This window comes from Echinops telfairi, unplaced genomic scaffold (assembly GCF_000313985.2).
Source record: "Echinops telfairi isolate 266 unplaced genomic scaffold, ASM31398v2 ScPeMD7_70;HRSCAF=299, whole genome shotgun sequence".
In the NCBI taxonomy this organism is placed as follows: Eukaryota; Metazoa; Chordata; class Mammalia; order Afrosoricida; family Tenrecidae; genus Echinops; species Echinops telfairi.
The window spans coordinates 50,040,981-50,068,820 of NW_022103968.1; the positions used below are offsets into that span (position 1 = coordinate 50,040,981).

At 44.0% G+C, this 27,840-nt stretch overlaps 1 protein-coding gene across 5 annotated transcripts in view; it reads right to left on the reverse strand.

Moving 5' to 3' along the window:
• Positions 1–563: 563 nt before the first annotated feature.
• SLC16A9 (solute carrier family 16 member 9) overlaps positions 564–27,840 on the reverse strand; it is a 40,991-nt gene continuing 13,714 nt past the window's right edge. The window contains exons 2-6 of one of the 5 annotated variants that reach the window (XM_045291228.1): positions 26,311–26,439; positions 25,369–25,512; positions 10,741–10,836; positions 8,218–9,135; positions 564–7,618 (exon numbers count right to left, since the gene is read on the reverse strand). In XM_045291228.1, the coding sequence (XP_045147163.1) occupies positions 7,440–7,618; positions 8,218–9,135; positions 10,741–10,836; positions 25,369–25,429 (1,254 nt within the window). In that variant the 5' untranslated portion in view covers positions 25,430–25,512; positions 26,311–26,439 and the 3' untranslated portion in view covers positions 564–7,439. The remainder of the gene's footprint in view (positions 7,619–8,217; positions 9,136–10,740; positions 10,837–25,368; positions 25,513–26,310; positions 26,440–27,840) is intronic. The other 4 variants (XM_004701103.2, XM_045291226.1, XM_045291225.1 and 1 more) reach the window with 4 other exon arrangements.

A 27,840-nucleotide genomic window follows, 5' to 3' on the forward strand; every position in this document is an offset into this window, starting at 1 on the left:
GTGGGCACTGATTATGGGTCCGTGTAAAATAAAATCTTTGACCACTTCAGTCATTTAGCTCTGTGTCATAATGTGGCTTATTGGTCCAGTTTTGAGAGGCTTAGGATACTACTGGGAGGAAGTTTTCATAATTAAAAGGATTCTCGCTTTTTTATTTTTGGCCAAGAGAATGAAAAAAAGTAACTGGCTCATAAGGAAGTCAGGTCTCCCAGAAGATGTGGCAAGGATGGGTACTCCCTCAAGACAAATCTCAAAGGCAATGGAAAACAGTGAAGTGCGGCTGCTGAGCAGTAGCCAGGCCAAGCTCAATAAACAAACAGCATGTTGCTTTCTGTCCAATTTTAGGCTCACCCTCCAAATAACGGAGGAGAGTTCTTAGAGGGAGAAAACAAGAGGTTCAAAGTCCCAAAGCAAATGACCAAGTGGAATCACTTGATTTCTGGAAGAACAGCACGTGTTATATTTTGTACTGTATCCCAGAAAAATGTGCTGAGCCAAGAACCCCTGAGGAGAAAAGACAAGAACATGCTTTGAGAGAGGTAAAAACTGTGTCTATTAAGCAATTTAAGGATAACAGAAGGCCTTTTATTATTTTTCGAAGTCATCCTCTTGAATGCAAGCATTTGCCATACACATGTGCCTCGAAAGACCCCGTGCCTCCCTTGGGTACTGAGAAGTTAGATCTGTAAAAATAATAACAAGAACAAAACATAGGTAATATTTATTGAACATCTACCACGTGCTGGATATATGTATTCTAATTGAATTCAATGATTCAATCGCCCTATAGCCTGTTTCACAATTAAGGAAACTGAGGCTTTGAAAAAGGCCATCATCTGCTGCCAGGCACCCAAGCAGAGCAACTGAGCTGGTAGTGTAGCTGTGGAATCATAAACTGCAGGAGGGTGCAGAGCACACTGCCTCTTCTAGTATCATCTGTGTATAGCTGCTGATCTTCATGATTACGGGTAAGCAGAGAAATCTTACTTCTGGCATCCTTCAGCTATTATAGACTAGACAAAAAAGGTCCCAAGGTGATTGTTAATGGAGGAGAAATTAATTGTATGGCATTGTTAATGTAAATTGTATATATTATGGGCTCACATTATTTAGTGCAGTTAAGAAATCAAGAGAGGGACTGTATGAAAGTCAAAGGGGAAAGCTGTGCTATGGCTGATCAAGCAAGTCGTCACCAAGGCGACTCCCTGCCATTCCATACGGTACACTAGGAAATTAAAATGGGATTGGGACTATGTCACCACTTTCCAAGGAATGACCATGACTACGCTTTGAGGTCATGTTACCATTCTTGGCCAGGATGTGGCTTGTGAGCCTCCTGGCTTCAAGTGTTGCTCAAGTTGGTCTCATGACATGTTTCCAGACTCTTTGCTCCTTGACCAAAGTTCTTTTGTTTGGGAGTCAAACGTATGCTGCGATTTATCCTCCGCACAGAATCAGTGGGCAAGATCTGATTGTAACTGATACTCACTTGCTGTAGTGGGATACTTTCCCGGGAGGAGAGGGCACAAAGGAAACAGGCTATCCGGAGGGAAAGAGCAGGGAAACGGTTAATTCTAGACTATAGTCTGCTCACTGTCTTGTAGTAATGGCTCTTACACCCCAAGGGTAGGTTCACTGGGTAGGCTGTGCATTTTATGAGTTTACACAGAGTTAGCAGGCTGGGAATGGTCACAAAATAATAATCCTTTTAAGTAAAACAAAAAATAACACAGTGTTTCTCTCTGACTTGAGTTTTCCCTATTTCTTGGAACATTCTGAGTTAAGATGATCCTATCTTGATTGCTCACTTGTCTGTCAGCTTGTCATATTGCGGTGGCTCGTGTGCTGCTGTGATGCCGGAGAAGGATCTCATGCTTAGTTGGTAAAGTCGAGGGGCACGAAAAAAAAGGAGGACCCCGTCCAAGGTGGATTGTCCCAGTGACTGCATCAGTGGGCTCAAGCACAAGAACAATTGTGAGGATGGCTTAAGAGCAGGAAGTCACGATGAGTTGGAACCGACTCGATGTTGCCTGACATCAAGTTGATTGCTTATGATTGAGGTTGTCTGAAGAACAGTCTATCAGACCAACGGTCTGTTGGTCTGAAACAGGACCAACTCCATTCAGTTGTGATCTTATGGTGCTGTAACTCCTGGTCCACAGGAATTGTTCCTTATGGGATCTTTAAAAGTTAGTGGCTGAATCTTTGTCTATGATGAAATTAGGTTACAGAGGCTTACTGGAAGGGAAGGGTCAAGAATCGAAAGAGTAAGGAGCTGTTGAAAGTCATGGAAGAGGAATTCTAACACACTTGCTTATTTCACACCATTCCAAATTCAGTCAACGCCTTTCAAATGCCATCTTTCGAATCATAACAGAAAGACTGTATTCTCATTAGTACAATTTCAGTGTGTGTGTGTGTGTGTGTGAAATACTGGTTCTTGGGAAATGGGCAAGTCATATCATTACAATAGTTTATGTAAACTTGACTTCTCGAGCCACATCATGATTGGCTTTGTAGCACTTCTCCCACATTGGTTTCTTAAGGCAGAAATCAAAAGGTTCACTAGGACTTTCATCTTGCGTTTGGAGGTCTCTGCTGAGGTTGTTATTGGGTGCCACCAAGTTGATTTCTAACCATAGGGACCCCCGTGACAGAGTAGAACTGCTCTATAGGGTTGTCTTCACGATCCTTGCTATGGAAGCAGATCGCTGGGGTAGTCTCCTGCAGACGCTGTGTGGGTTCGCCATTGAGCGCTGCACCATTTGTGCCACCAGGAAGGGACCCTTTTTGGGTACCGCTTTATTGATAGCAGGAGTCTTTGACACCATTGCCAGGCAGTCAACGCCTAACCATGGCGACCTCGAGTGTGTCAGAGTAGAACTGTGCTGCTTTGGGGGTCTCAAGGCTGGTCTTTGGGGAGTAGATTGCCAGGATTTTCTCTTGAGGCACCCCTGGGTAGACTGGAACTTCCAATCTTTCATTTAAGAGCTGAATGCATTCGCTGTTTGCACTACCCAGAGACTCAGTACTGTCCACAGGATAAAGAACTTATGGGTTTTGCTTCTAAATGAGGATGACAAGACTCATATCTCAGGGTTACTCTGAGAGGTCAATGGTGCAATGGGTTTGAATCATGGAGACTTCCTTGAATGATCATTAGGCAAGGGATCGGTATGCAAAACCTTAGCGGAATGTCTCTCTTTTCCCTCAAGAGGATTCTGCATGAAAATACTTCAGCAAGTTGCCTTTTGAGTTTGCTGTTGTAGGTCTGACAAGTTCTGGTGTAGGCACTGAATATCAGGGATTCTTTTTTCTTTTTTTTGAGTTCGAAGGAAAGGCTACTGTAACCGGGAGAAAAAACAACCCCAAATGATGCAAAACAAAGGAGAACACATCTGATTGTTTGATAGGTCATCCTCTAGACAATAGATAATGTACACACTGGATGAATTAGTACACAGGATAAAGATACAGTTGAATAATTATCAACATTGAGGAATGTGCCAATGCCCCAGAGGTTACACTGGTAGGTTACAGGATTTCTGGACAAAGCAATGGCAAAAAGGAATCTTCAATACAAACACATGCTGTTGTTGTTTCTTAATGTCACTATTTTATTTCCTTTCTTTTTCCAGAGACTAATGAATGAGGTACAGAAAACATTCAAGAAAGACTGAGTATGGAGCAGAAGTCCCCAGGTGCTTGCAGACCCATTACTGCGTTATTGAGTAGGCTTGATCAGGTTATGAAATTCTCCATACTGCAAGTTCACGACACAGACAGAACAGTGCTATCTACCGACCTCACAGAGGTGTTGTGAGGGTGGATGCTTGTAAAGTGCGATGGGTGCCGTTGAAGAAAGGCAACATAGGAGTATAAAATAATCTTACCTATTTCAAAAGAAACACTGAGGCAATTTTAGCACAGCGGAAGAGTGTCTCCTATGTAAATAAGCCATGTTTGTCTATTTATAAGATCCTCTTAATCAATTGTTCATTGTTTTGTCTTTTTAAAGTATTTACTTGAGAAATAACTTTTCTCTGTTGTCAATTTTCTAACATTTCTCACTGAGGACTGTGTTACTAGAATCACCCGAAGAGCTTGTTAAAAATGTAGACCCTGAGGCTGCAGCTAAATCACAGAATTAACTTCTTTTCAGGTGGGATTCAGTCATCTACATTTAAGAAATGACTCATAGAGGAGTATAATGTATATCAAGTTACAAAACTATCTCTGTGTAGAAAAATGGTATTTCTTTAAACTTGAAACTTCTTCCTAGGACACTGCTTTTAAGATGAAATGGAATCAGGTCCGAGTATCAATTTCTTAATTCCTTTTCCCCTTCCCATATCCCACAAAGACTCAGAACACAACATACATGCACACATGTGTATATGCACATGTGTACCCATAGAAATGTACCTTTTTGTTCTTCCCTTGAATGAAAAGTTGATGGTAGTAAAAAATAAATAATAGTAATAAATGCTTCATAGGAAAGAGATGCAGGAACTTGATTCCATCCCCACTGTGCCCAGTGCATATGGTCATTTCCCATGTGCAGGGACGGAATGGCTGAGATATTCATTTCTAAGTTGGAAAAGGGTAATGCTAGCACTTGTTGGAAAACATCCAAGGAGTGGATGCTGACCCATAAAAATCTGTGATGTGGCAACCTGTTGCCACCTGGTCAATTCCTGATAGTGATCACCTGGACCGACCCAGAGCGAGGCTGTGGCCAGAGTGCGAGCGCTCCATCCATTCCAAGGCTGGTACTTTCACAGAGGCACCTTGCCCCACTCCCTCCCGAACTGCTGACCTTGTGCCACTGAGCACTCAAGTGCTGTGCCACCAGGACCCCAAGTGAAGCTATAAACTCAAAAACAAACAAACAAAACCCTAAACTCACTGCCATCGAGTTGATCCTACGCAGTGACCCCGACGGGCAGGGCCAGCTGTGGAAATGCCCTTTAGCGTTTCTCAGGCTGTGACTTTTCCCAGGGGAAGAAAGCCTGATCGTTTTCCTACAGGGTGACTGGTGGAGTCAAAGTGCCGACCTTGTGGGTACCAACCCAACGTGGGGCCCAGCACCCCAGCAGCCCTCCTTGCGGGAGGCGACAGTGCTCAGCAGTGAAGGGAGACCCCCGGGGTGCCCTGATGGGAGCGGGCCTGCATCGCAGAGAGGGCACTGAACCAGCTGCCATGTGGTGTGCACCAAACAGCATGCTTCGTCAAGGTACATGGAACAGAATATAGGCGTGCACTGAATGACATCTGTGTGGCAGCGTCTGGCCACATATGTCCATGGGTTCTGAAGGTGTTAACACAGAAATCGCAATCGGAGAATGGGGTCGATGGAACCCAACAAGATGTGGTCGATCTCAGGTCTTGTTTATACAACGTGTTGGTGCTGCCAGCAGTGTGGTGGAGCAGTCCACGTCTGAGGGTCAGTAAAAGAGGATTGCTGCTTAGGGTCCATTTCATATAGGCACCGGCTTATTCCGAACAGCATGAGTTTGAACGTGTTGCTGTGACCAGTGGATGCCTATAGACCAGTTCTCTCAGTCACACGCTTGCCTCGTTAGGGTGCCTTCGAGTAAAAGATACAGGCAGACAATGGCTTCTGAGGGGATCTGCTAAGCCAGTTAAATGCAAGGCAGAAGGTTAACTCAGAAGGTTCGGGGGACCGTATTTTGGAACTCCAAAGTGGTCATCTTCATACATGTTCTTAAAGGACAGAGGATGATCGCCAGGATTCTGACGACGAAGTTTAAGGAAACGGAAAGATGCAGTGCCGAGGAAAAGAGCCAGGAGGTGGCACGGAGGGCTCTGCTCCCATCCTAACAATGCAGCCGCTCATCCTTGCCCGGGAGCCACAAGGGCTGTCCGCGAGGCTTCCGCTGGGAAGCTTACCCAGCCAGCCGGCAACCCTGACGTTCCCCCTTTGGACTTCTTCTTGTTCCCCAAATCCAAAATACGTTTCCAAGAAATACGATTTGAGTTCTTTGAGCATGGCAAGACTGCCTTTTGAAGACACGTAAATTGGAGTGCGCAGAAGTGTCGGGAGCCGGATGAGCCAGAAGCAAGCGCTGCCTTCAGACATGGCTGACCCAGGGGGAGGGTGTGTCGAGAAGGCACAGCGGCAACATTTTGAGTTTTTTCTTGAATGAAGGTTTCTTAGGATTTTCAGCAAAACCTTTTACTTGCCCTCATGTAACCAATAATACAATTGTCTTGCTAGTCAGAATAAATGCCTATGCTGTGGGCAGATGTACTGTACTCTCCTGCTAAAAGGTTTACCGTAGAGTAGCGCACGCTTCCATCCACAGGTAGTAGCATCCAGTGACTTGTCTCTTGCTCCACTTCAGTGTTGTAGCATCTCGCTGTTTAAATTTCATTCAAACAGCAAAGTGCGTCGTGGCTTCCAGAGGCAGCAACACCAGGGCTAGTGGTAGCTGCAGGAAGAGGCCAGGGGAAGTGTGGATTTGGAAGTGAAACAAAGGTGAGTCGACAACTTGAAGGTGGAAAATCCGTGAATGTTATTGCTTGCAAGTCGAGTAAGGCACAGTCGTCTCAGCATCACAACACTCCTCCCAAAAGGGAAAAATTCTCCGAGCTCCTGAAAGAGCAGCCCCATAGCAAGCTACACGGCTAACACCAAAAAAGGGAGCTAAATCCGAGAAGAGAAAGTGCTCGTGACGTGGATCAAGGAGCAAACATGAAAGGGACTCCCTCTCACAAGCTGAGGATCGCTGCTGAGGTACAAAGATCAGTCAAAAAGATGAAAGAAAAGGCAGGACCAGATTATCACACCGTGCTTGTACAACGTCCAAATCACATCCTGTGCTCTGACCCAGAACGGAACACGGACGGGAAGTGATGATACATGACGGTACGGACAACTTAAAGTTTTATGTGGTTTTTTCCCCTTTAGTGATCGGTTTACTCCACTGTGAAACTTAATGCTATTTTAGCCACCACTGTCATTTCCTGGTTGGCTGGACGGCCTCGGTTTACTAGCCCTACCAGAGAGAAGAGAGTGGTTTAGTCCCTAGTGGTCATGCACGTGCCGATTACATGGATTTGAAAATAGAAGCATCCCCTCTGGGCACCTCGCAGTGGAATTTATGGAGTCCACAGAGAAACTGTAGTTACACAGAGGGACAATGTTTTTTTTAACATTTTCAATAGCTAGTGAATAACAGTACAACAGGAGAGTCCCAGGTTCTTGGGGTAGGGAGTACAGGAGATAGAGGCTACACATACAGTACATAGAGAACAGAATAATGTAAAAAAATGTCTTTTAAAAAGTTCATTTAGTATCAACCATTACAAAATATTGCCCAGTAAACAGTCTTGACGCTGGAAAATTTGCCTAAGAATTTGCTTAAAAATGCTCTTGCTACATGGCATAAAGTAGCAAATATTGCAATAGTCCTCTAAACATTAGAGGTAACTTTGTATAAGAACGTTGTCGGCGCTGCCTTGGGGAGCTGCTTGTTGCATGGACCCCAGGGAGGTAAGGCTGCCAGCAGCAGGATTAAGCCTCCCAGCAAAACACAGATGCCACTAAAGTAAAATGCGATATCATAGGTCTGGGTCCAATCATAAAACCAACCTGGAAAAAACAAACAAACAAACAAACAGTGAATTTCACAGAAATAGTATGCATAACAAGCCCATACATTATTTCTCCAAGTTTACATTGCTTGGTTAGAACATATTCCTGTATGATCCCACCTAATCTTTGTAGCCTAACGAGGGTTAAAAAAGATGAGACTCCCATTTTGAGTTTCTCCCAAATATGGGATGAGTATGAATCATGGGGTGAATACACTACGTTTCTGGCTTGTATCCAAAGTAATTCTGAATAAATCATTCTCATCCTATTCAGTCCATTCCAACTCATAGCAACCCTATAGGGCAGAGAAGAACTGCCCCCGGGGGTTCCTGAGACTGTAAGCCTTTACCAGCGTAGAAAGCCTCATCTTTCTTCCAAGGAGAGGCTGGTGGGTTCAAACTGATAACTTTCAGTTAACAGCCCAGTGAGAAAGCCAGTATGCCACCAGGACTCCTGTCAAATACATCATCAGCATAAGACATTTCATGCAGATTTATTTTGTGCAAATCGGTGCTATTAGAACAATCTGAATTTCTTAGCTGGAGCTGTATCATGAAGACCAGTAAGATGGGTTGACTTGAAGCTAAGTATCTTACCAATGATTGGTGGTCCAAGGCTATTTCCAAGTCCAGCAAAGAACATCAATATTCCATAGGCATGGGCTAATTTCTCAATTCCCACAGTCTTGGTGGTCACATATGGAAAAATGGACCAGTTGCCAGTTAGAAAGCCTAGGATCGCAGACAGTATTGCTAGCGTGGCATAACTTTTGGCAAGTGGAATTGCACACAAAGCCAGGCCCATGGTGATTAAGGTAACTACATAAAGATATAAGGTATTAATCCACTTGAAGTCTGCCAATATTCCTAAAAGGAGTTTACCAACTGCTGTCATTATGCCTATTATGGAAATAAGAGGCATAATAAAATCCTCTTCTTTCACATTTGAACTTCGCGCTACATCTTCCATGAGCAATGAAGGTGGAAACCCACCTATGTCGAAAAGTAAGATGGCAATGAAGAGTGAGGAGAAGACCTTGTTTTTAAAAAGGGCCGCTGTCTCTCTGCAGTAGGTCCTATACAGCTGCCACTTCCGCTTGGCAAGCTGTGTGCAGAAATACGTTTGCTCGGCAACTTTCTGTCTGTAGGTCTCCGTGTCTCGCGCGTGCGCCGCTGCAGCCGGGTTCTTACAGGGGGCATCCTCCTGCGGGGCGTCCCCCGTGGCGAAAGTGCTCTTCCACTTCTCCTCCCCGCGGCAGCTCTTCTCAAGAATGCTTATGTTTTCTTCCGGGCACTTTTCTTGTTCGTTGTAAATGGAATATTTCTCTGGAACATTTTCCACAGCTGCTTTTTCAGGCAAAGGGCTAACAGAGGCCTGGAGGGGTCTCATCAGGCTGCCACAAGCTAATATATTTAAAGCTACAGCACCCACAATCAGCAAGCATCCATCCAGCCCATAGAATTCAATCAGCAACTTTTGCAGAGCAGCATAGATAAAAAGTCCGACACTCGAACCTTAAGAAAAAAAAAAGAAATGGATCTATTCAATCTTTAACTTGTATCATTGGGATCTCTTAAGACAAGCATAATATAGTATCAAATTAAAATGAGTTTGCGCTTATATCCATATGTGCCTTATATCAAAATGTTAAAACAAACTGAAGCTAGTAATTATAAGAATAAAAACTCAGACAACCCTCAGGACTTAGTATTTACGTGTCAGACCTTGTCCTAGGCACGTTACACCACCATGGAGTGATCTTGTCTCAGACTCAGGATGCTCCTGTTCGATGGGTCTGTATCTAAAGACCTGACTTCTTAGGCTATCTGCTCATGACCAACTAGCCTATGTGGGCTTAGAATTGTTTTGAAAATTTGACAGCAGCGTCTCCTAAATAAACTCATAAAATTGTGAACGGAAATTTTCCATAAATTCCCTAAAGAGCGAAAACAAAAATCATCTGTAAAGTCGAGCACCTCTTTCAAGTATTAGCAAGAGGGCCCCCACCAAGCCAAACACACCACCATTGAGTTAATGCCTACTCATTGCAACCTTAGCGGGCAAAGTAGAACTGCCCCACGGCCTCCCCATGTGACCTTAACAAGACCACATCGCCAAGTCAGGCTCGGGCCAAGCTGCCGACAGGCGGGGACCGCAGACCGTTCCATGAATGTTTAACTGCTGCATTACCAAGGCACCTTCGAGAGAGTAGAGAAGGCTTTTCATATTTACAGTTTGCCTTCAGTGATCATCTCATCGTCATTTAAAGAATGTCAAGAGCAACGGCCTGTCACTTGGGTACCCATTTAAGTCAGTACGGAGCCCTGGTGGTACCGTGTGCTGAGCTAGGCTGCAAACGGGGGTTCAAATCCCTAAGCTGCTTTGAAGGACAAGCTGAAGCAGACTGCTCCCAGAAATATGTACAGTTACTCTCTGCCCTCGGGGCCGCTCTGAGTCGGCATGCACTAGATGGCAGTGGGTTGGGTGGGTCGGTCAGTGAGATATAGTCATCAAAACTGCACATGGAAATTATAGTTTATATAAGCTATCATTGACACCATGCATTTAATTCTATATTATTACATAGCAATGATAATAGCATATATTATTCAAATGAAAACATTATATAATAGTATTAAATCTTTCTATAACATTATCATAAATTGAAAATCTTGTTCTGACTTAGAAAAACTGTAAGTCCCACAATCAATGAGGCAAGAGATGAGCAGAACTGGCATTCCTGGGAGCTGCTTCCGGAGCTCCATTTCCCTTCCATTGGTCCCAAAGGACTTTACACAAATGCGCTCTGCTTCTTTGGCAAATCTCTCGTGCACATTTGACTCTCAATGTATTAGGCTCAAAGCTTTTCTATTCCTATATTTTTGGACAACTGGTGCCCCAGATGTTTCAGATATGTATCTTTTAGGGTTTTATGGTTGTTGGGTTTTTTTAAGCTACTCCCATATTTACAGTGAAAAATAAAATTTCCTTCTGATAGCACAGTTATAAAAATTATTTTTCTACCTGAGTGGTAGCTGGAGAATAGTTACTTATATCTCTCTGGGCTTGGGAACTTTGAACTTTATCTGGACAGCTGAATAGGGACTTAATTTGAATACCTGTTGAAATCAGGCCGAGTGCAAGGCCTCGACGGCTGTCAAAATACTGGCAGGTGATGGTCACTGTTGCAGTGTACAATAAACCACATCCAAGACCTATACATGTGAAGACATTACATACATTAAGACAGACGGCATTCCTTCAGTGCTACAGGGTTGAAAAAGGCAAAGTCCTGAACATACTGTTGCTGACTGGGCAAAACTGCTGGAGTGCTCGATTCCTAACTCCTTCCATGTGAGGCGTACAACCTAATGGAGGTATTTGGACAGCCTTGTTGTTTATTCCCCATTCATCCTGAAGGCAGCTTCACATCTACAAAGCAATCCAGTTCTTAAAGTATTCATGAGCATTGCAAGGTAAAAACGAGCCCACCGTGGGGCGATACAGATCACAGACCACATAGCAACATTTAATCACATGTGTCCATTCGGTCTATCCGTGCACCTTCCAAGCCCTTACTCTCAGCTCCATGGTCTTCCTCCCACACAGCTCCTTAACAATTCCTATTTTAAAATGCCCCCTTCGAGGTTGGAGCAACAGCAATCCAGCTGAGAGGAATTCCTAAGGGGAAAAGAAGGGCAAGCACGATGGTGGGGTTAGGAGGACGGTAAAAGGAAACAGAGGAAAGATCTAGGAAGCAAAGCTATAGATAGAGGTATAAGCAAAGGTGTGTACATATTCAAATAAATAAATTTGTAAAAATAGAGGTACTGGCCTATGCACATATATTTATAAGGCAATACACTGAGTTGGTGGACAAACTGCAGGCCTCTGCTCATGCCCTCCATGCAAGAACACTTTGTTCAAACAACCTGGCATTCTGTGATGATCACCCTCCTGGCACAATTACTGAAGACAAAAGGGGTGCATAAACAAATGTGGCGAAGAAAGCTGATGGTGCCCAACTATCAAAAGACAGTGTCTGGGGTCTTAAAGGTTTGAAGTTAAACAAGTGACTGTCTAACAGAGAAGCAATAAGCCCGCATGGAAGAAGCACACCAGCCTGTGGGATCATGAGGTGTTGCCAGGACCGGGTAACAGGCATCAGAAGACCCAAAACAAACAAACAAAATCATATTGTTGAGACCGAGGGACCATATTGTTGAGAATAAAAGGGGTCAGCGCAGAAACCCCAAACCTATCTGTAGACAATGGAGCATCCCCTCACAGAAGGGGCACAAGGAAGGGATGAGTCAACCAGGGCGCAGTATAGCACTGATGAAACACAGAATATTCCTCTGGTTTCTTGAGGCTTCCACACCCCCCACCATCATGACCCCAGCTCTGCCTTTCACTGTGGGCTAAACAGGAGCATGTGCACAGGTACAGATAAGAGATAAGAGTTCATGACACATGGAATCCAGGAACAGGAGTGGGAGTAGCGATACCAGGAGGGTAGGGAGAAGGTGGGGAAGAGGAGGAGAGGAAGAGGGAACCAATCGCAATGATTGACACATAACCTCCCCTCCCCCACACACACACCCAGGGGGACGAACAACAGAAACCATGGGGGAAGGGAGACAGCGGTCAGTGTAAGATATGAAAATAATAATAATTTATAATTTATTAAGGGGTCATGAAGGTGGGAGGGAAGGGAGGGAAAAAAAGAGGAGCTGATACCAAGGGCTCAATACAAAGTAAATGCTTAGAAAATAATGATGGCAACATATGTACAAGTATACTTGATACAATTGCTGTATGGATTGTTATAAGAGCTATAAGAGCCCCCAATAAAATGATCTTTTTTTAAAAAAGCCCCCTTCATCACATGAAGCAATTTAGCCAGACCTGCACCTTGCAAACGCCAGTCTGTAAAATAAAGGCCCTCCAGCGAGCCCGTCCTCTGGGGGATAGAGATGCTGTCATCACCATAAAGTGTCTAATCGTGCTTGTCTTTCAGAGCTACGCACTCCATCATTTTGCAGTCAAGGGTCAGGATGTCTATAATTTTGTTTAAAATGCTTTCACCCACATAACAAAGCAACCACCAGAAGAAAACATTAACAATGGTTTACCTTTCCGTGGTGAGCATATGAGGGGATGATTCTATCATTTCCTTTTCGGTACATTTTAAGTTCTTTGATAATTTTAAGAATCTTGTAACTGAATTTCCCTTTCTGGAATCCCAAGGACAGGGTTTTTCTCCAGATCATCTCTCAGGCTCTTTTTTTTAAAATCAATTTATTGGGGCTCATACAATTCATCACAATACATAGATCGATTGTGTACAGCACATCTATACATTTGTTGCCCTCATCATTCCCAAAATTCGCTTGCCTCTTGGGTTCCCGGAATCAGCTCATTTTCCTTTCCCCCCACTCCCCCTCCCTTCCTCTGCCCCCCTCCCCCAAGCACCCTTGATAATTTATAAATTATTATTATATCTTATATTACACTGCCCAGCGTCTCCCTTCACCTACCCCTCTGTTGCCCATCCCCCAGAGAGGAGGAGGTTATATGTAGTTCTCTGTGATCAATTCCCCCTTCCTATACCCCCCTTCCCTCCTGGTATCGCCACTGTCACCCCTGGTCCTGAGTGGTTCATCTGTCCTAGATTCTCTGCGTTTCCAATTCCCATCTGTACCGCTGTGCATCATCTGGTCTAGCCAGATCTGCAAGGCAGAATTGGGGTCCTGGTAGTTGGGGGGAGGTAGCGTTTAAGAACTAGAGGAAGGTTGTGGGTTTCATTATTGTTATACTGAACCCTAAGTGACTCACCTCCCCCCTACCCCTCTGCAAGGTACGTCCAGTTGTCTAGAGATGGGCATTGGGTCCCCATCACGCGCCACCCTCATTGACGAGGATATGATTTTTCTCCCCGCCTTTGGTGTTTGAAGCCTGGTCCCTTTGGCCCTTCATGATCACACATGTATAGCTCAATCTTTTCTTCCTGATTAAGTACCTGATAATCGCATTTTGCCTTTCTTAAAAACTACCTCTTGCTTCAAACTCATTATGTTTTGTCTTTCTCCTGCCACATCTCTTCTTGAGGATCATTCAATGAACATCTCAAAAGCCCTAACCTCAAAACAGAGTTGAAACCATGGCCCAGTGACTGGTTGCAGTCACCTTCACAGCTCCCTGCACTAGACTGAAAAGCCTCCAGGGACTTAACAACGATACTGTGTAAGCATTTGAAGAAAGTAGCACTGAAAACAAGGAGCCTTAGTAGCAGGGTGAGCTACGTGCTGGGCTGCTAAGCCCAAGGTCAGTCGTCTGGATGTACCAGCGGTTGCACAGGAGAACGATGAGGCTTTCTGTTCCGTAAAGATTTCCAGCCTCAGAAATGCCAAGGGAAGAGTCTACCCCGTCAGGTCACTGGGTGTCAGAATCAACTGGATGCCGAAACATTGGTTGAAAACAACCCCAGATTTAGGTGATCACTTGTGATGACATTAAAAGTCTTTTAAGAAATGAAAGTGGTGAAAACAATTACGGTATATGCTCGTGCATAAGCCAAGTTTTTCAGCATATTTTTAATGCAGTTTTTGTGGTAAAATGAGGTGCCTCGGCTAATATTTGGGTCGAGTTATACTCGAGCACATACGGTACATTTGAAATAGCTTTTAAAATAAAATGCCTTTTTGGACGATTTAAAGTTAAAAAAAATACTACCTCAATAACTAAAATATGAGATGGATGAATTCACACATTTGGTATTGCTGCATACAGAACACTTTAAGACATGAAATAAGGCCTGTTACTGAACAATCACTTCTTCGGGACAAAAGATGTCACCTTCGAGGAAACTACTGAGCCTTGGGGTGCGGGTGGGGGGGTTTGTGTTTTTTTCCCTGTGGTTTGGTTGTTAAGAGCTCTGTTGAAGGTTTGGCATTAAAATCAAGAGCAGAATTAAAAAGGCATTCTTTTGTTACTAAATGCCAGTGCCAGAAATTTTGAAGCAGCCACTCAAATTTAGAAAGAAGAAATTTGTGCTATCTGTATGATTACAAGTCATGCGTGTCAGATAAGATTCTCTCTCTCTCTCTCTCTCTCTCACATTCTAGGTGCCTTTTGTTAACTTTGAAAAAAAAAAAAAGCAGACCCATGTAGCATGATGCCTTCCCACATCTCCATCCAAAAACTTTGTCCATAGGGTTTCTGAGACTACATTTTTAAGAGAGCAGACAGTCTCATCTCTTGAGCAGAGGCTGATGAGTTTGAATCACAAGGCAACCTTGCAATTCATAGCCCAATGCCTAGCAGGCACACAAAAACAAACCAAAAAAATCCACTGCCATGGCGTCTGTTCACACTCGCGGTGACCTCATATAGGGTTTTGGAGGCTGCATATTTTACTAGAGTGGACTGCCTCATCTGCCTCCCTCAGAGTGGCTGGTGGATTTTTCAACTGTCAACCTTGCAGCTGGCAGTGCAATGCTTACTCGGCAGAGCCAACTAGCCCACAGAGCGGCTAGCGGAGCCACAGTGGCCAAGATCCTTCATGGAGTGGAGGGACGGCTACTTAGCCATTCTTTGCCTTTTCCCTTGCGTTCAGATTGACGCAGACGGTGCACAAAAGGGAGTGCGTAAAACCCTCATGGCTTGAACACCCACCCAGGTGGGGGCACCCGAACGTCACCTCTTCCGTGGTTCACTACCACACCTTCCGAGACAATACCAATAAACACAACCTTGACATGCTTCATCTGAGTCCCAGTAATTGTTGCAACAGAAGCCCTTCTGCAGAGGAGCAGCCACTGAACTACTGTACTCTCTGGACCCACGGCTGCTGTCACTCGGACCAATGGCTGCCGGACACGCTCCAGTTGCTCAGACAAGCTCGTTGACAGGCATCTCCTCAGGGGAACGAAATGAACCTGTCACTTCAAGGGAAGCAAATGACACTATTGCTGCCATCGGTAAGATGTGAGCAGGCAAGCAAAAATTAGAATTCTGGAAAATCTGTATCCATTACCTTGAGCTAGCTGTGAAATTCCCTTTTTGTGATGTGATACATCAAATTACGGCCTTCACTACTGATTACACCTGAACGTTAAAAAAAAAATCCTCACAATTAGACCAAGAAACAGCTTCATGATCAGTGGAAAAAAGAGGGATGTTGTCCAGAATTCTTTTTACTTGGACACAGAGAGCCGACGGGAGCGACCGTCAGGAAGTTCAAGGACATACTGCCCCCATGAACCTGCTGACAAAGATCTCTTTAAGGCTGCAAAAAGCAAAGATGTTACTTTGAAGACCAGGATGTAGGCAGCTTAAGCCATGGTACTTTCAACTTCCTTCTAAGCATGTAAAACACAGACAGTGCATAGGGAAAATCGAAGAAGACCTGATTCCCCTGACTTACAGTGTTATAAGTATTAATTATACTCATACCAAGAACAGTCAGAAGAATGAACAAATTTCTTGTGGCAGAAGTACAGACAGAATGTCCTTTAGAAGCAGGATGGTGAAACTTCATCTCCTTTAATTTGGATGTACTCTCAGAAGAGATCAGCCGATGGGGAAGGCTATCCTGATGGGTACAGTACAAGGTCAGCCAAAACAGAGGAAGAGCCACAGGACGACTGACTGTGTCCTGGCTGCCCAGTGGGCTCCGACAGAGCCAGGAGCATGAGGATGGGGCCGCATTTTGTTCTCTTGTTATGATCTGAAACCAATTCGACACGACCTAACGATAATCACACACCTCACAGGAAGGTTCTGTGGTGGTGTTGTAATTGATGGCATCACTTCCACCAACAAGAATGATGGAAGTCTGCTTCGCTCAAGAGTTAGAGAGGGGCAGTCCTCCTCTGACCTCTAGGGCTGCCGTGAGTCGGAATCAGCTCAATGGCAGTGAGGAGTTTTATGATGATTCGTTCGACTCCAGATGTGCCCAGGCAGGGCCCTGGGATTTCACGAGAGGGAGGTCACTGTTGACAGTCTACACTGTGCTGTGAAGAGCTATTGAAGCAGAGAGACAGCCCAGAGATCCTGGCTGTGTTTCCAGGTTAGAACCTGAGACAATTAGTACTACAGAGATAGGCAAGCTGCCAGGTAATTCCAGTTACGCCTGATCATATCATTCTTGAAAAGTTCTAAAAAGCTAGAGCATTGCATTTTAAACTATTTAAACTGTTTTAAACCAAAACAACGCCACAAAGACAGAAAAATAAAAATCTAAATGTTGTAAGTAGGAGAAATCACGCCTATCAACATGCTGCTAACGGAAAGGTCGGAGGTTCAATGCCACCAGCCAATCTTTGAGAGAAAGATGAGCGTGTATTCTATTTTGTTTTTGCTTTTCAATGATTCTCACAGTAACAAACAGCATTTCCTTCGGTTTTTAAATGGAAGCCAGAGCTGACTGAGTCTTCTACCTATAAAAGCCATGGCTCTCAGTTCTTTGTATTTAACGTCTTCCAGAGAGAAGATATATCTATTCTGTAGCTCCTCACAAAAACAGATATAGGGAGTGAGTACACCCCCCTTTATTTTATAAACGTTTATATCTGAAAAGCTCCTGTCAGTCATTTTTTTATGCACAGGATAGGGTTGTTATTGATAACTGCTGTCGAGTCGGGCCCGGAGTCCAGGCAACCCTCTGGCCTGGCCATTCAGCTTTCATTGGCCGCTCTTTGGAAATGGATCACCAGGACTTTCTTGCTAGTCTGTTTAACTCTGGAAGCTGGGATGAAACCCGTTGAGGATCACCGCCACACACAGGCCTCCACTGACGCCTGGGGCAGCCTGGCAGGGAACCAATCAGAGTCTCCCTCTGGTGGTGGTCATGTGTCGTCAAGCCCAGTCCACGTCATAGCAACGCCATCGGGCAGAGAGGAATGCCATGGAGGATTTCGTAGGCTGGAACCTTTATGAGAGGAGACAGCCAGATCTTTTCTTCCACAGAGCGGTTCGTGTGAACCACCGATCTTTTGGTTAGGGGCTTAGCATTAAACACATTGCCCAGAATACGAAATTGCTTACTGGAACACATAGATTTGGGAAGCCGGGAACATGGTTTCAAATCTCTATTACTTATTGGCTCTGTGACTTCAGAAAAATTACTTAATCTCTCTGATTCTTAGTTCATCATTAAATAATTCGATAAAATAGTTGTAAGAATCAAGTGATGCAGGGAATCCAGGGCGGATGATCCCTTCAGGACCAGTGGTGAGAGTGGCGATACTGGGAGGGTGGAGGAATGGTGGGGTGGAAAGGGGGAACCGATGACAAGGATCTACATATAACCTCCCTGGGGGACGGATAACAGAAAAGTGGGTGAAGAGAGATGTCAGACAGTGTGAGATATGACAAAATAATGATTTATAAATTATCAAGGGTTCATGAGGGAGTGGGGAGCGGGGAGAGAGGGGCAAAAATGAGGAGTTGATGCCAGGGGCTTACATGGAGAACAAATGTTTGGAGAATGATGAGGGCAATGAATGTACAAATGTGCTTTACACAATTGATGTATGTATGGATTGTGATTAGAGTTGTTTGTGCCCCTAATAAAATGATTAAAAAAAAGAATCAAATGATATAAAAATATACAGTAATGTTAAAGGATTTATCTGTGCCTGAAATAAAGTAAGCTAAAAAAATGAGTCATTATTTTGGTGTCTTAATTCACTCATAACCCGAGTCTTAGGACATTGTGTGAATATAGCCTAGCTAGACAACCACAGCTAATGAGAAAACCAAGTTTCTTAATATAACTGCACATCCATTAAAGACTCACTCTAATGACATACTATAAAGAAAAAGCTCATACACGCTACCTCTGCAAAAGGGGCGATGTACAAAATGGCCTTCATCTTATTTTCCACAAGTAGAGTAGGGCAATCAGACTGTCTACTGAGTGGGTTCCAGGCCCCTTCCCAATGTCAATAGATTACAGAGATTGTCAAGAAAGTGAAGGAAGAGAAAATGGAATTTTTCCAAAAATCGAGGAGGGAATATTAAGAAACCGCAATGAGGTAGCCAAATAACAGAATATTCTGAAGAAAATACAATTCAAGAAGTTGATGCTGAGTTCTGCTCTTAAGAAAAGCAAAGACAAATTATTACCAAAAAAAGCTCAAGCAATTCAGTAAGGGCATATTTCTTACTCGCCTCTCTTCCCATCATTTCCTCAGCCTCTCGGTAATTCATTTTAAAATTGAGATGAAGATTCACGAGACAATTAGAAGTCAGGTGCCTTCAACTCACTTGGAATTTGGAAAGATGGGACTGATTTTAGGTGCAAAAAAATTAGTAAGAACAATTTACTTATGTTTTAAAGATCTTATTTTTTGAAAGAGCAACTAAAGGGCAGAAGCGTATTGTGCCATTTATACATTTCAGTTTTCTTTTGGTATTTTATTTTGCAATTGAATGTATGATTAAATTTTCATCTCTTTTCTATATTCTTTAATGCTTTATAACCAATATTTCTGATTCAATAGTGCTTTCTTCAGCCAAAACAAGAAAAAGATAGGTCTTCTGTGGTCTTCGGCCAAGAAATAAGAAAGGAACTTAGGGAAAGGAAACAAATATGAATTAAACACCTCTCTGCGCCTCTTTAAGTACCATATGTGATCTCTGTGCATGAATAGCCCCCGTTCAAATGCAATTATATTAGTCCCATTTTAGTCAAAATAGACATGGAATTTTAGAGAGTAATCATCCAAGAAGACAGAATTAATAGCGATGGTTCAAGCTAATGTTTATTGCATTTTCTCATTTAATCTACACAAAACCTGTAAAGTGGGTTCTATTATTATACTAAGCTGACAAATGAGAAAATGGGTTGCAGTAATTTCTCTAAGGTCCCACAGCCAGTGGATCAGATGAAGTTCACCCATACAGCCTGACCACACTGTGGCCTGTGTGCTAGTGTGCCGTGCTGTCTGTGTGAAGGGGTCGTCTAGTCCATGAGAGACGATTGTCAGAGCTTAGGGCAGAACTCCACACACTAGAGGAAGGCCATCAAAGTTCACACTGGACTGAATCTTTTCTGTCAAGTTTTTTCCCCAAGAATTTATAATACAAAAAATGAAAACGAGTTTAGAATGTGTAATAATTCATTCTCATTTCCTCTTTCCAACTGAACACTATTTCTGATGGTATTCATTATTTGTTATTGCTATAAATATGTATCATTTGAGACCCACCCCTGAGCCTGAGAGAAGAGCATAGGAGGACAAAATGCAAAGAGCAGTTCACCAATTGTTATGGGACTGTGATTTTTTTAAACAGAATTATCATGAACTGAACTCTAACTTAACTCTTTTACATATGTGCTTATTTTTTGCTGGCTATGGTGCTGATTTCTTTTGCAGACTTGACTTCATTCGATTCTCCCAACACCCACATGAGGGTCTAATTTCAGAGATGAGGGAACAATCATTAAGGAGATGCGAGGCTTGCTCACGCTCACAGAACCCAGGCCTCTTGACCCACAGCCCAGGGGCCCCTCCATACGCTAGACAATCGCTGCTCCTGGTGGCTGTGCCTCAGAAGCCACTCTGAGCCAGTGCCACCTGCATTCTCCACACCGGGCCTGTGTCCTGAGTCAGAGTCTGCTCCCCGAAGGAGAGGCTGGAACTGCAGGAGAAAGGACCGTACGGCAAACGCTACAAGCGTCAGTGGTAAGGACACCCCAAGGACCTCCCCAGTAGAACTACGGCCCCTGACTTAGGTAATGGAATGCCAATAAAAAGGTTCCTGGGGGGCACACACTATTTGGACTCGAATGCTAACCTACATCTTGGGAGTTCTAACCTACCCAGTCCCACCGAGGAAAGAGAGGTACGGTGACCTGTTTTTGTTAATATTACAGCCAAGAACACTCTCAGGAGCAGTGCGACTCTGACACATGGAGTCAGCAGGAGTTCCAGTCATTCAATGCCAACTAAAAATATCAACACCCTGGGGAAAGCGGGCTATCTTTTTGGCATTGTCGGGTACAGGGGCCTAATTGACATTGTTAACCAGCAACCCAAAGCATGGCCTCCCCCTTTGATGGGTCATTAGGAAGCAAGAGAATAAAAGGAACTCTGGCTGATCTCTGACTCCCAGGGGGAGCCACTGAGCCCAGGGGCATACTCAATGACCATATATATAATTGGAGTCCATATACATATACATCATACTTGTATATAAGCCCTACATTGTTCTTTGGTAAGTGGAGTCATAGCTGGGAGAGTAAGAAAAGCCAAACGGAAGCCTCTGTAATTCCTGTCCCTGTCCCACCAGTCAAGAAAGTAAATCTAAACCAAAATCCAATTCCATCGAGAAAACACTACAAAATCTTGGGGTGGGGATATTAGCTATTGAAGGGTTCTGGCATGAGCAATGCCTTATCAGAATCAATCCTCATTGTTACAGAAATTTAGGCAAGGGAGTTCATTTTTGCCTTTTTCTTTCTCTCTGTATATAGATATATATACAGATATATCCCTAGGTGTTTTTCCAAAACAATCAAATGTATGTAGATCTTAGATGGCATGCACTATTTTTTTTCGTTTTAAAAAATACTATCTACCTGTATAAATTGCAAATGCCATAGTATCATGCATTGCTCATCAATTTTTAAGTCTGAGACAACTTTCAGGACGTATACGTACAAGCTATGCCTGGATTAAACTTGAAACCATATTTAGGAGTAAAACCCCATGACATTTTTTTTTTATACTGTTAGTCCGGTGTTTGGGTGAAATTCCCAAATCATATCAATGGTAAAATTGTTCAACTTTCTCTGAAAAAAGGGGTTTGTTGGAAAAGAAATAATCTAATATTCATGTATGTATGCAGCTATATATGCTTCTATGATCACAATTATAGACAAGAATGTAAAAGTATTTTCCAAATTTTAAATTAGAGACTAATGAATTTGCACCTACCACTTCAAAACTGTATCTATAACTCTAAGAAATATAAAGGATAATATCCACTATCAAAGATTTATGTAGTCAAATTACAATGTTGATGAAGACTATTGCTTATACCACAATTGCCAGAAGAATTAACAACAGCCCTTGAAAGAAGTACAGCGAGTGTGTTCTCTGGAAGTGAGGATATGAGACTTCATCTCATAGACTTTGGACAGACGGGAGGGACCAGTCCCTGGAGAAGACATTATGCTTGATAATTAGAGAGTCAATGAGAAAGAGGAAGACCCTCAAGGAGAAAAGTTGGCACGGGGGCTGCACCAATGGGCTCAAACACAGCTTGTGAGCATGGCCCAGGACAGGGCAGTCTTTTGCTCTGTTGGACACAGGATTGACGGAGTGGGCCCTACGCAAAAGGACCTAACACCCCCCCCCCCCCCCCCCCCCCGCCCAACGTATGATCCACTGATCTCCTGATGTAGATGAATATCTCAATAGCATTAGGATGTGTGTTTAAATTTTAAATAAACTATGAGTTCTAAAAGTGCCAAAAATAATGATCAATGCAAAGAATAAAGACTAGATGTCAGACAGACTGGATAGAACCCTAAGTTTCTTAGCTATGGGGTTTTAATTTGTAATTTCACTTCCGTGAGCTCCACTTTTCCAATCTATAAAATAGGCTTCCATGACAACTGAATGAAATATTGTAAAGCATAGGACCATAGTCTGGTGAGACAATTCAGTTGATTGGCATACTATAGTTCATAAACTGTATGTTCTACATCCAAATGTGGCAAATTGTGTCTTAAAAGCTTGTGAAAAAATCAGATCAGTGGATGCCCACCTTCCTGATATGATCACTGAAGACAAGTGTGTGCATAAGCAAAGGTGGTAAAGAAAGCTGATAGTGCCCGGCTATCAAAAGATATAGTGTCTGGGATCTTAAAGGCTTGAAGACAATCAAGCGGCCAACTAGCTCAGAAGCAACAAAGACCACATGGAAGAAGCACGCCAGCATGTGTGACCACGAGCTGTTGAAGGGATCAGGTATCAAGCATCAAACAACAAAAAATCATATCATTGTAAAGGTGGGTGAGTGCAGAGTGGAGACTCACAGCCCATTGGTAGGCAACTGGACACCCCCTTGCTGAAGGGTTGAGGGGAGGAGATGAGCCAGTCAGGGTGCAGGGTAGCAACGATGAAACATATAACTTTCCTCTAGTTCTTAAATGCTTCCTCCCCCCACTATCATGATCCCAATTATACCTTACAAATCTGGCTAGACCAGAGGATGTACATTGGTACAGATAGCAACTGGAAACACAGGGAATCCAGGATAAATGACTCCTTCAGGACCAGTGGTGAGAGGGGCGATGCCTGGAGGGTGAAGGGAATGTGGGGTAGAAAGGGGGAACCGATTACAAGAATCTAAGTATTGCCTCCTCCCTGGGGGATGGACAGCAGAGAAGAGGATGAAGGGAGACGTCGGACAGTGTACCTCATGACAAAACTATAATAATTTATGAATTTTGAAGGGTTCATGAGGGAGAGGGGAGGGAGGCGGGAAATGAGCAACTGATATTAAAGGCTAAAGTAGAAGGCAAATGTTTTGAGAATGATGATGGCAACAAATGTACATATGTGCTAGACACAATGGATGGATGGATGGATTGTGATAAGAATTGTACGAGCCTGCAATAAAATAATTTTTTTTAAAAAAGCTTGTGAGTAGCCATGTAAGATACAACTGTTGGTCTCTAGCAAACAGAAAGAAGGAAGCCAACCACTCAGAGAATAAAGTAGTCTATAAGGTGCCCTGGTGGCATAATGGTTAAGTGTTGGGCTGCTAACTGCAAGGTCACCTGTTCAAAACCATCAACTGCTCCATGGGAGAGAGTTTTCTACTTCCATAAAGACTTACTTACAGTCTCAGAAACTCAAAGTTGCAGTTCAACCCTATCCCATGGGGTTACGATAAGTCAGCACTGATTCAATCAATGGTAGTGAATCTGGTTTTTGGTTTTGAATAGGAGTAATCCTCTACGTGGACCATAGCCTCATCTACCTTGAGACCAGAAGAACTCGATGATACCTGGCTACCATCCTGACTGTTCTGATCAGACGGCTCCTGATAGGATAGGAGAAAAATGTAAAGCAAAATGCAAATTCTTTAAAAGTGCAGACTTATGCACCCATTGAAGACTAGAGGCCTCCCCATGGCTATTTCCCTGAGATGCCCTTTGTGTTTTACACCCAGATTACCCTTTAAGTCACTGTGTAGCTAAACAATAGGGTGGTTAATAAAATATCACCAATGAGTGAAGTGCTTTAAAAAAATCACACATAGGAGAACAAATGGTTGAACATTAAACCACAGCAAAGATGAGAAATTAAAGCAGCCAGGGAACTACGGTATTGGAAATAGTTCAGCCAGAGCACAGTAAATGAGAATGATGACACTTTACCAAAGATACGAACAATATCATTGAATAATCTGTGTCGGGGATGTTAATGGGAACTTAATTTGCTGTGTACCTTTTCACCTTAAGCAAAATAACATTTCATATATATACACATACTTGTGTGTGTGTGTGTGTGTGTATATACATATGCACACACATATATATATGAATCCATGCTGAAAATATACTATTGTAAGTCTCCTGTGCCATAAATGCTCAATGGCACAGCCAAGCTGAGTGATCTCTCAGAATGCCAGTGCTGTGCACCTGGAGACACGCAGGAGGAAGAACAAACACAAGGAAATGGTTGACCACTGGCCAGATCATGAACCCTGCTCTCGTGTCACGCTTGTCCATTTTTCAACAATAAATGACACAATAAGTTGGTGTCAGTGCCATCGGTGAAGTGTAATAAGATGCATACTGAAGTGCAATGTCATAGATACTTTTAATGTTCCAAAATTAGTAAATAACCATAGTGCTTCAATCTTACAGTATGGAACTCTTGATGGAAACACCATCAAATAAACCCACTTCAACAGAAAAAGAGTTGTGCTCTTCACTTCAGCTGCGACTCGGACTCTTTATCGGGGCTGGGGCAGTGCCCACAGGATCAGGCATTTCGGACACGAGCAGCTCAACGGGCCTCGTGCTCTCGAGCCGTCTCGTGGCATTGCCTCGCACAGTTTCCAAAGTGTCCTCTTTATAGGGGCAGAGTGTCCACGTGTCTCCTGCCGAGCGATTGTTGGATTAGAACGAACAGGCTGTCTGTTAGTGGTGGAGAGAGTCAGCACTGCACTCTGACGGCTCCTTCAACAGAGCTCACCCACTGGGGAGTCAATCCCGACTCGTTGCCACCCTATCTGTAAGGTTTCCATGGCTTTGTAAACGTTTAGGGGAGAGACAGCCTCATCTTTCACCTGTGGAGCAGCTGGTGGGTTCTCCCTGCAGTCCTTTCGGTTAGTAGACTAATGCTAACTGGACCCACACCACCAGGCTCCTGGCCACCCAAGATAACAGGGCCCATTTGCTAAGTCAGAAGAGCATTCTGACATGGACACTTCATGCACGCCCTGCACGCTTTCCTTTCCCGTGACAGAGGCAGGGACTGAGCGGAAAAACCTTCTGGACTCGAGTAAGAAGACAAGTGTGGAATGTTAAAGCGCCTTTATCCTTTCCAACATCCCGATTCCCTAAGCAGACAGGCATTTTGGGGCAAAGTGGCCAATGAGAGCAAATTAGTAATGCGAATGTGCCCTCAGTGAATTAGCAGGACAAAGTGACACCCATCAGATGAGGTTTAACTCTTCCCCATTAAAATAGCGTTAGTGGCTGGATTCCTTACCTACAACAATCCCATAGGAAAAAAGCAGGAAGTAGATGTTAGGGGCAAAACTGCTCAACATCAGCCCTCCGGCCACCAGGAAGCCACTGAAGATGGTGACAGGTCTTGCGCCAAAAGATGAGACACAGACGCTGCAGAGAGGACCTAAAAACACAAAGGAAATCTCGACTTACTGGACAGCAGCCTCCAGCCGACCCCTGTGGGATCGGATCCCGCCTACTGTAGCGTGACCCTCCCCCGCATAAGGACAACAATGAAGATGAGATCCATGTGCTAGCCAGGTGGTTTCTCCCAGGATTTTGATGCAGAAGTAATCACACAGTTAAAACATGGGGGCTTAGGAAGCAAGCCTTGTCACATTCTAGTGGTATACATACTAACTCTTTGATCTAAAGCAATCTATTTAACCTCTCTGTGCCTCAGTTTCCTTCACTGAAAATGGAAATAATCATTGTACCCACCACGTAGTGTTATTGTGAGGACAAATAAACTCCTCACAAGGCCTAGCAGAAGAAATGCCCACCAAAGCCGACTGCTCAGGGACAACAGAAGCGTCAGCAGTGTCCAAAGGGCTTAGAGGAAGACGTATGAGAACAAGCTATCTGCCTCCGGATACCACTTTATAACCTCTGTAGTTTCCTGCGAATTTCATGTCTTCTGACACGGATTCTCATGCATCTTTCTAACCCAGTGCTCCTTTCCTGCCCAAACCTTTCATATAAATTGAAGAATAGTTAGCTTATAACCAATAGCCAGCCTATAGAGCGGTGACGTGGGGGTGAGTTGTTTCTCCCCACCGATAGCATACTCTGAGGTGAAATGGAGGAGCAGCCTATCTGCCTAGTTACGGGCCTTTCAACAGGCCTGCCCTGACAGGCATGATCACCCCTGGAATCCGGTCTATGCACGAAATGCACAGCCATAGAATTGATATCGACTCACGGTAACATCATGCTCTGTGTGTGATTGGGTAAGATGCAAGTGTTGTACGCGTCAGCGAAAGTGAAATTCCTTCTCATTCAAACCGAGCCAAACTCACTGCTGCAGAGTCCGTTGTGACTCGCGGTGCTCCTGTAGGGCAGAGGAGAGCTGGCCTTTGGGGTTTCCAAGGCTGTCCATCTTTACAGGGGCAGAAAGCTTTATCTCTTTCTTTCCTCCACCGGAGGAGTGGAGGTTTTGCAGTGCAAGACTTGTAACCCACTTGTACCTCACATTGCGGCACAACTCACAACCCGCTATGCCGTCAGGGCTCCTTCTGTCCCACTAGTGCAGGGGTCCTCAAACTTTTTAAACAGGGGGCCAGTTCACTGTCCCTCAGACCCGTTGGAAGGCTGGACTATAGTTTAAAAAAAAAACTATGAACAAATTCCTATGCGCACTGCACATATCTTATTTTGAAGTAAAAAAACAAAGGGGGAAAAACACCCGGCAGGCCAGATAAATGTCCTCAGCAGGCCGTAGTTTGAGGACCCCCGCGCCAGTCCTTGCACTTTGAAAGCACCTGTGATTATGGGGGCTTCACTGGGCACTCCTGGGCCAGGGCAGGGGCTGATCTCACCCTATCAATGGTGCACAGCTCAATGAGAGCTTTTGGTGTCAGAGCCTTTCTGTACAAGACAGAGAGACGGAGGAGAATGGAACTCTCTTTGGTCCTTCACCTTCTGCCAGAGCTGGATCATGGTCTGGTTCCTTGATTTCCTGTTATGTCACCTGCCATTTACAGGAGGCATCATTGGACTAGCAACAGTGGATTCATTCAGACTGCTGCATCCACCAGCCTGTGCCCCTGATGTCTCTGCTTTGGCATCCTACATCCTGTTCATCAGCTTCCACTTATAAGGAGATGCCTAACTTGAACCTGGCTGGGCTGACTTATTTCTACAACTGTGCCAGCCAGTTCTTGATACAAATCGCTCTATATGCAAGCATGACTGATTTTGATTCTCTAGAGAACACAATCTAACACAGTGCCCCAAACTGAAGAACCTAGAGTATTATAAACAAAAAAAGACATTAGGGTTATTCAGCCCAAGAGTCTCATTTTACGTGAAACGAAACTGAAGCCCAGGGCGGTAATCCAAGCCTACGACTACAGGCAGCCAAGGAGAAGGAAACACTCAAGATTGATAATCAGAAGCACAGAGAAGCGTGTCTTCAATGAATTGAACAGGGTTCAATATCAAGGTTAAAAGTATTATCTCCTATAGCGTCTGGGGTCTTAAAGGCTTGTAGATAAACAAGCGGTCATTTAGCTCAGAAGGAACAAAGCCCACATGGAAGAAGCATGATCATGAGGTGTCGATGGGATCAGGTATCAGGCATCTAAGACCCAGAACAAAATCATACCCAATATGAATGGGGTGGGGGTGGGGAGGCATGGAGTGGAGACCCAATGCCCATCTGTAGACAATTGGACATCCCCTCACAGAAGGGTCATAGGGAAGAGATGAGCCAGTCAGGGTGCAGTATAGC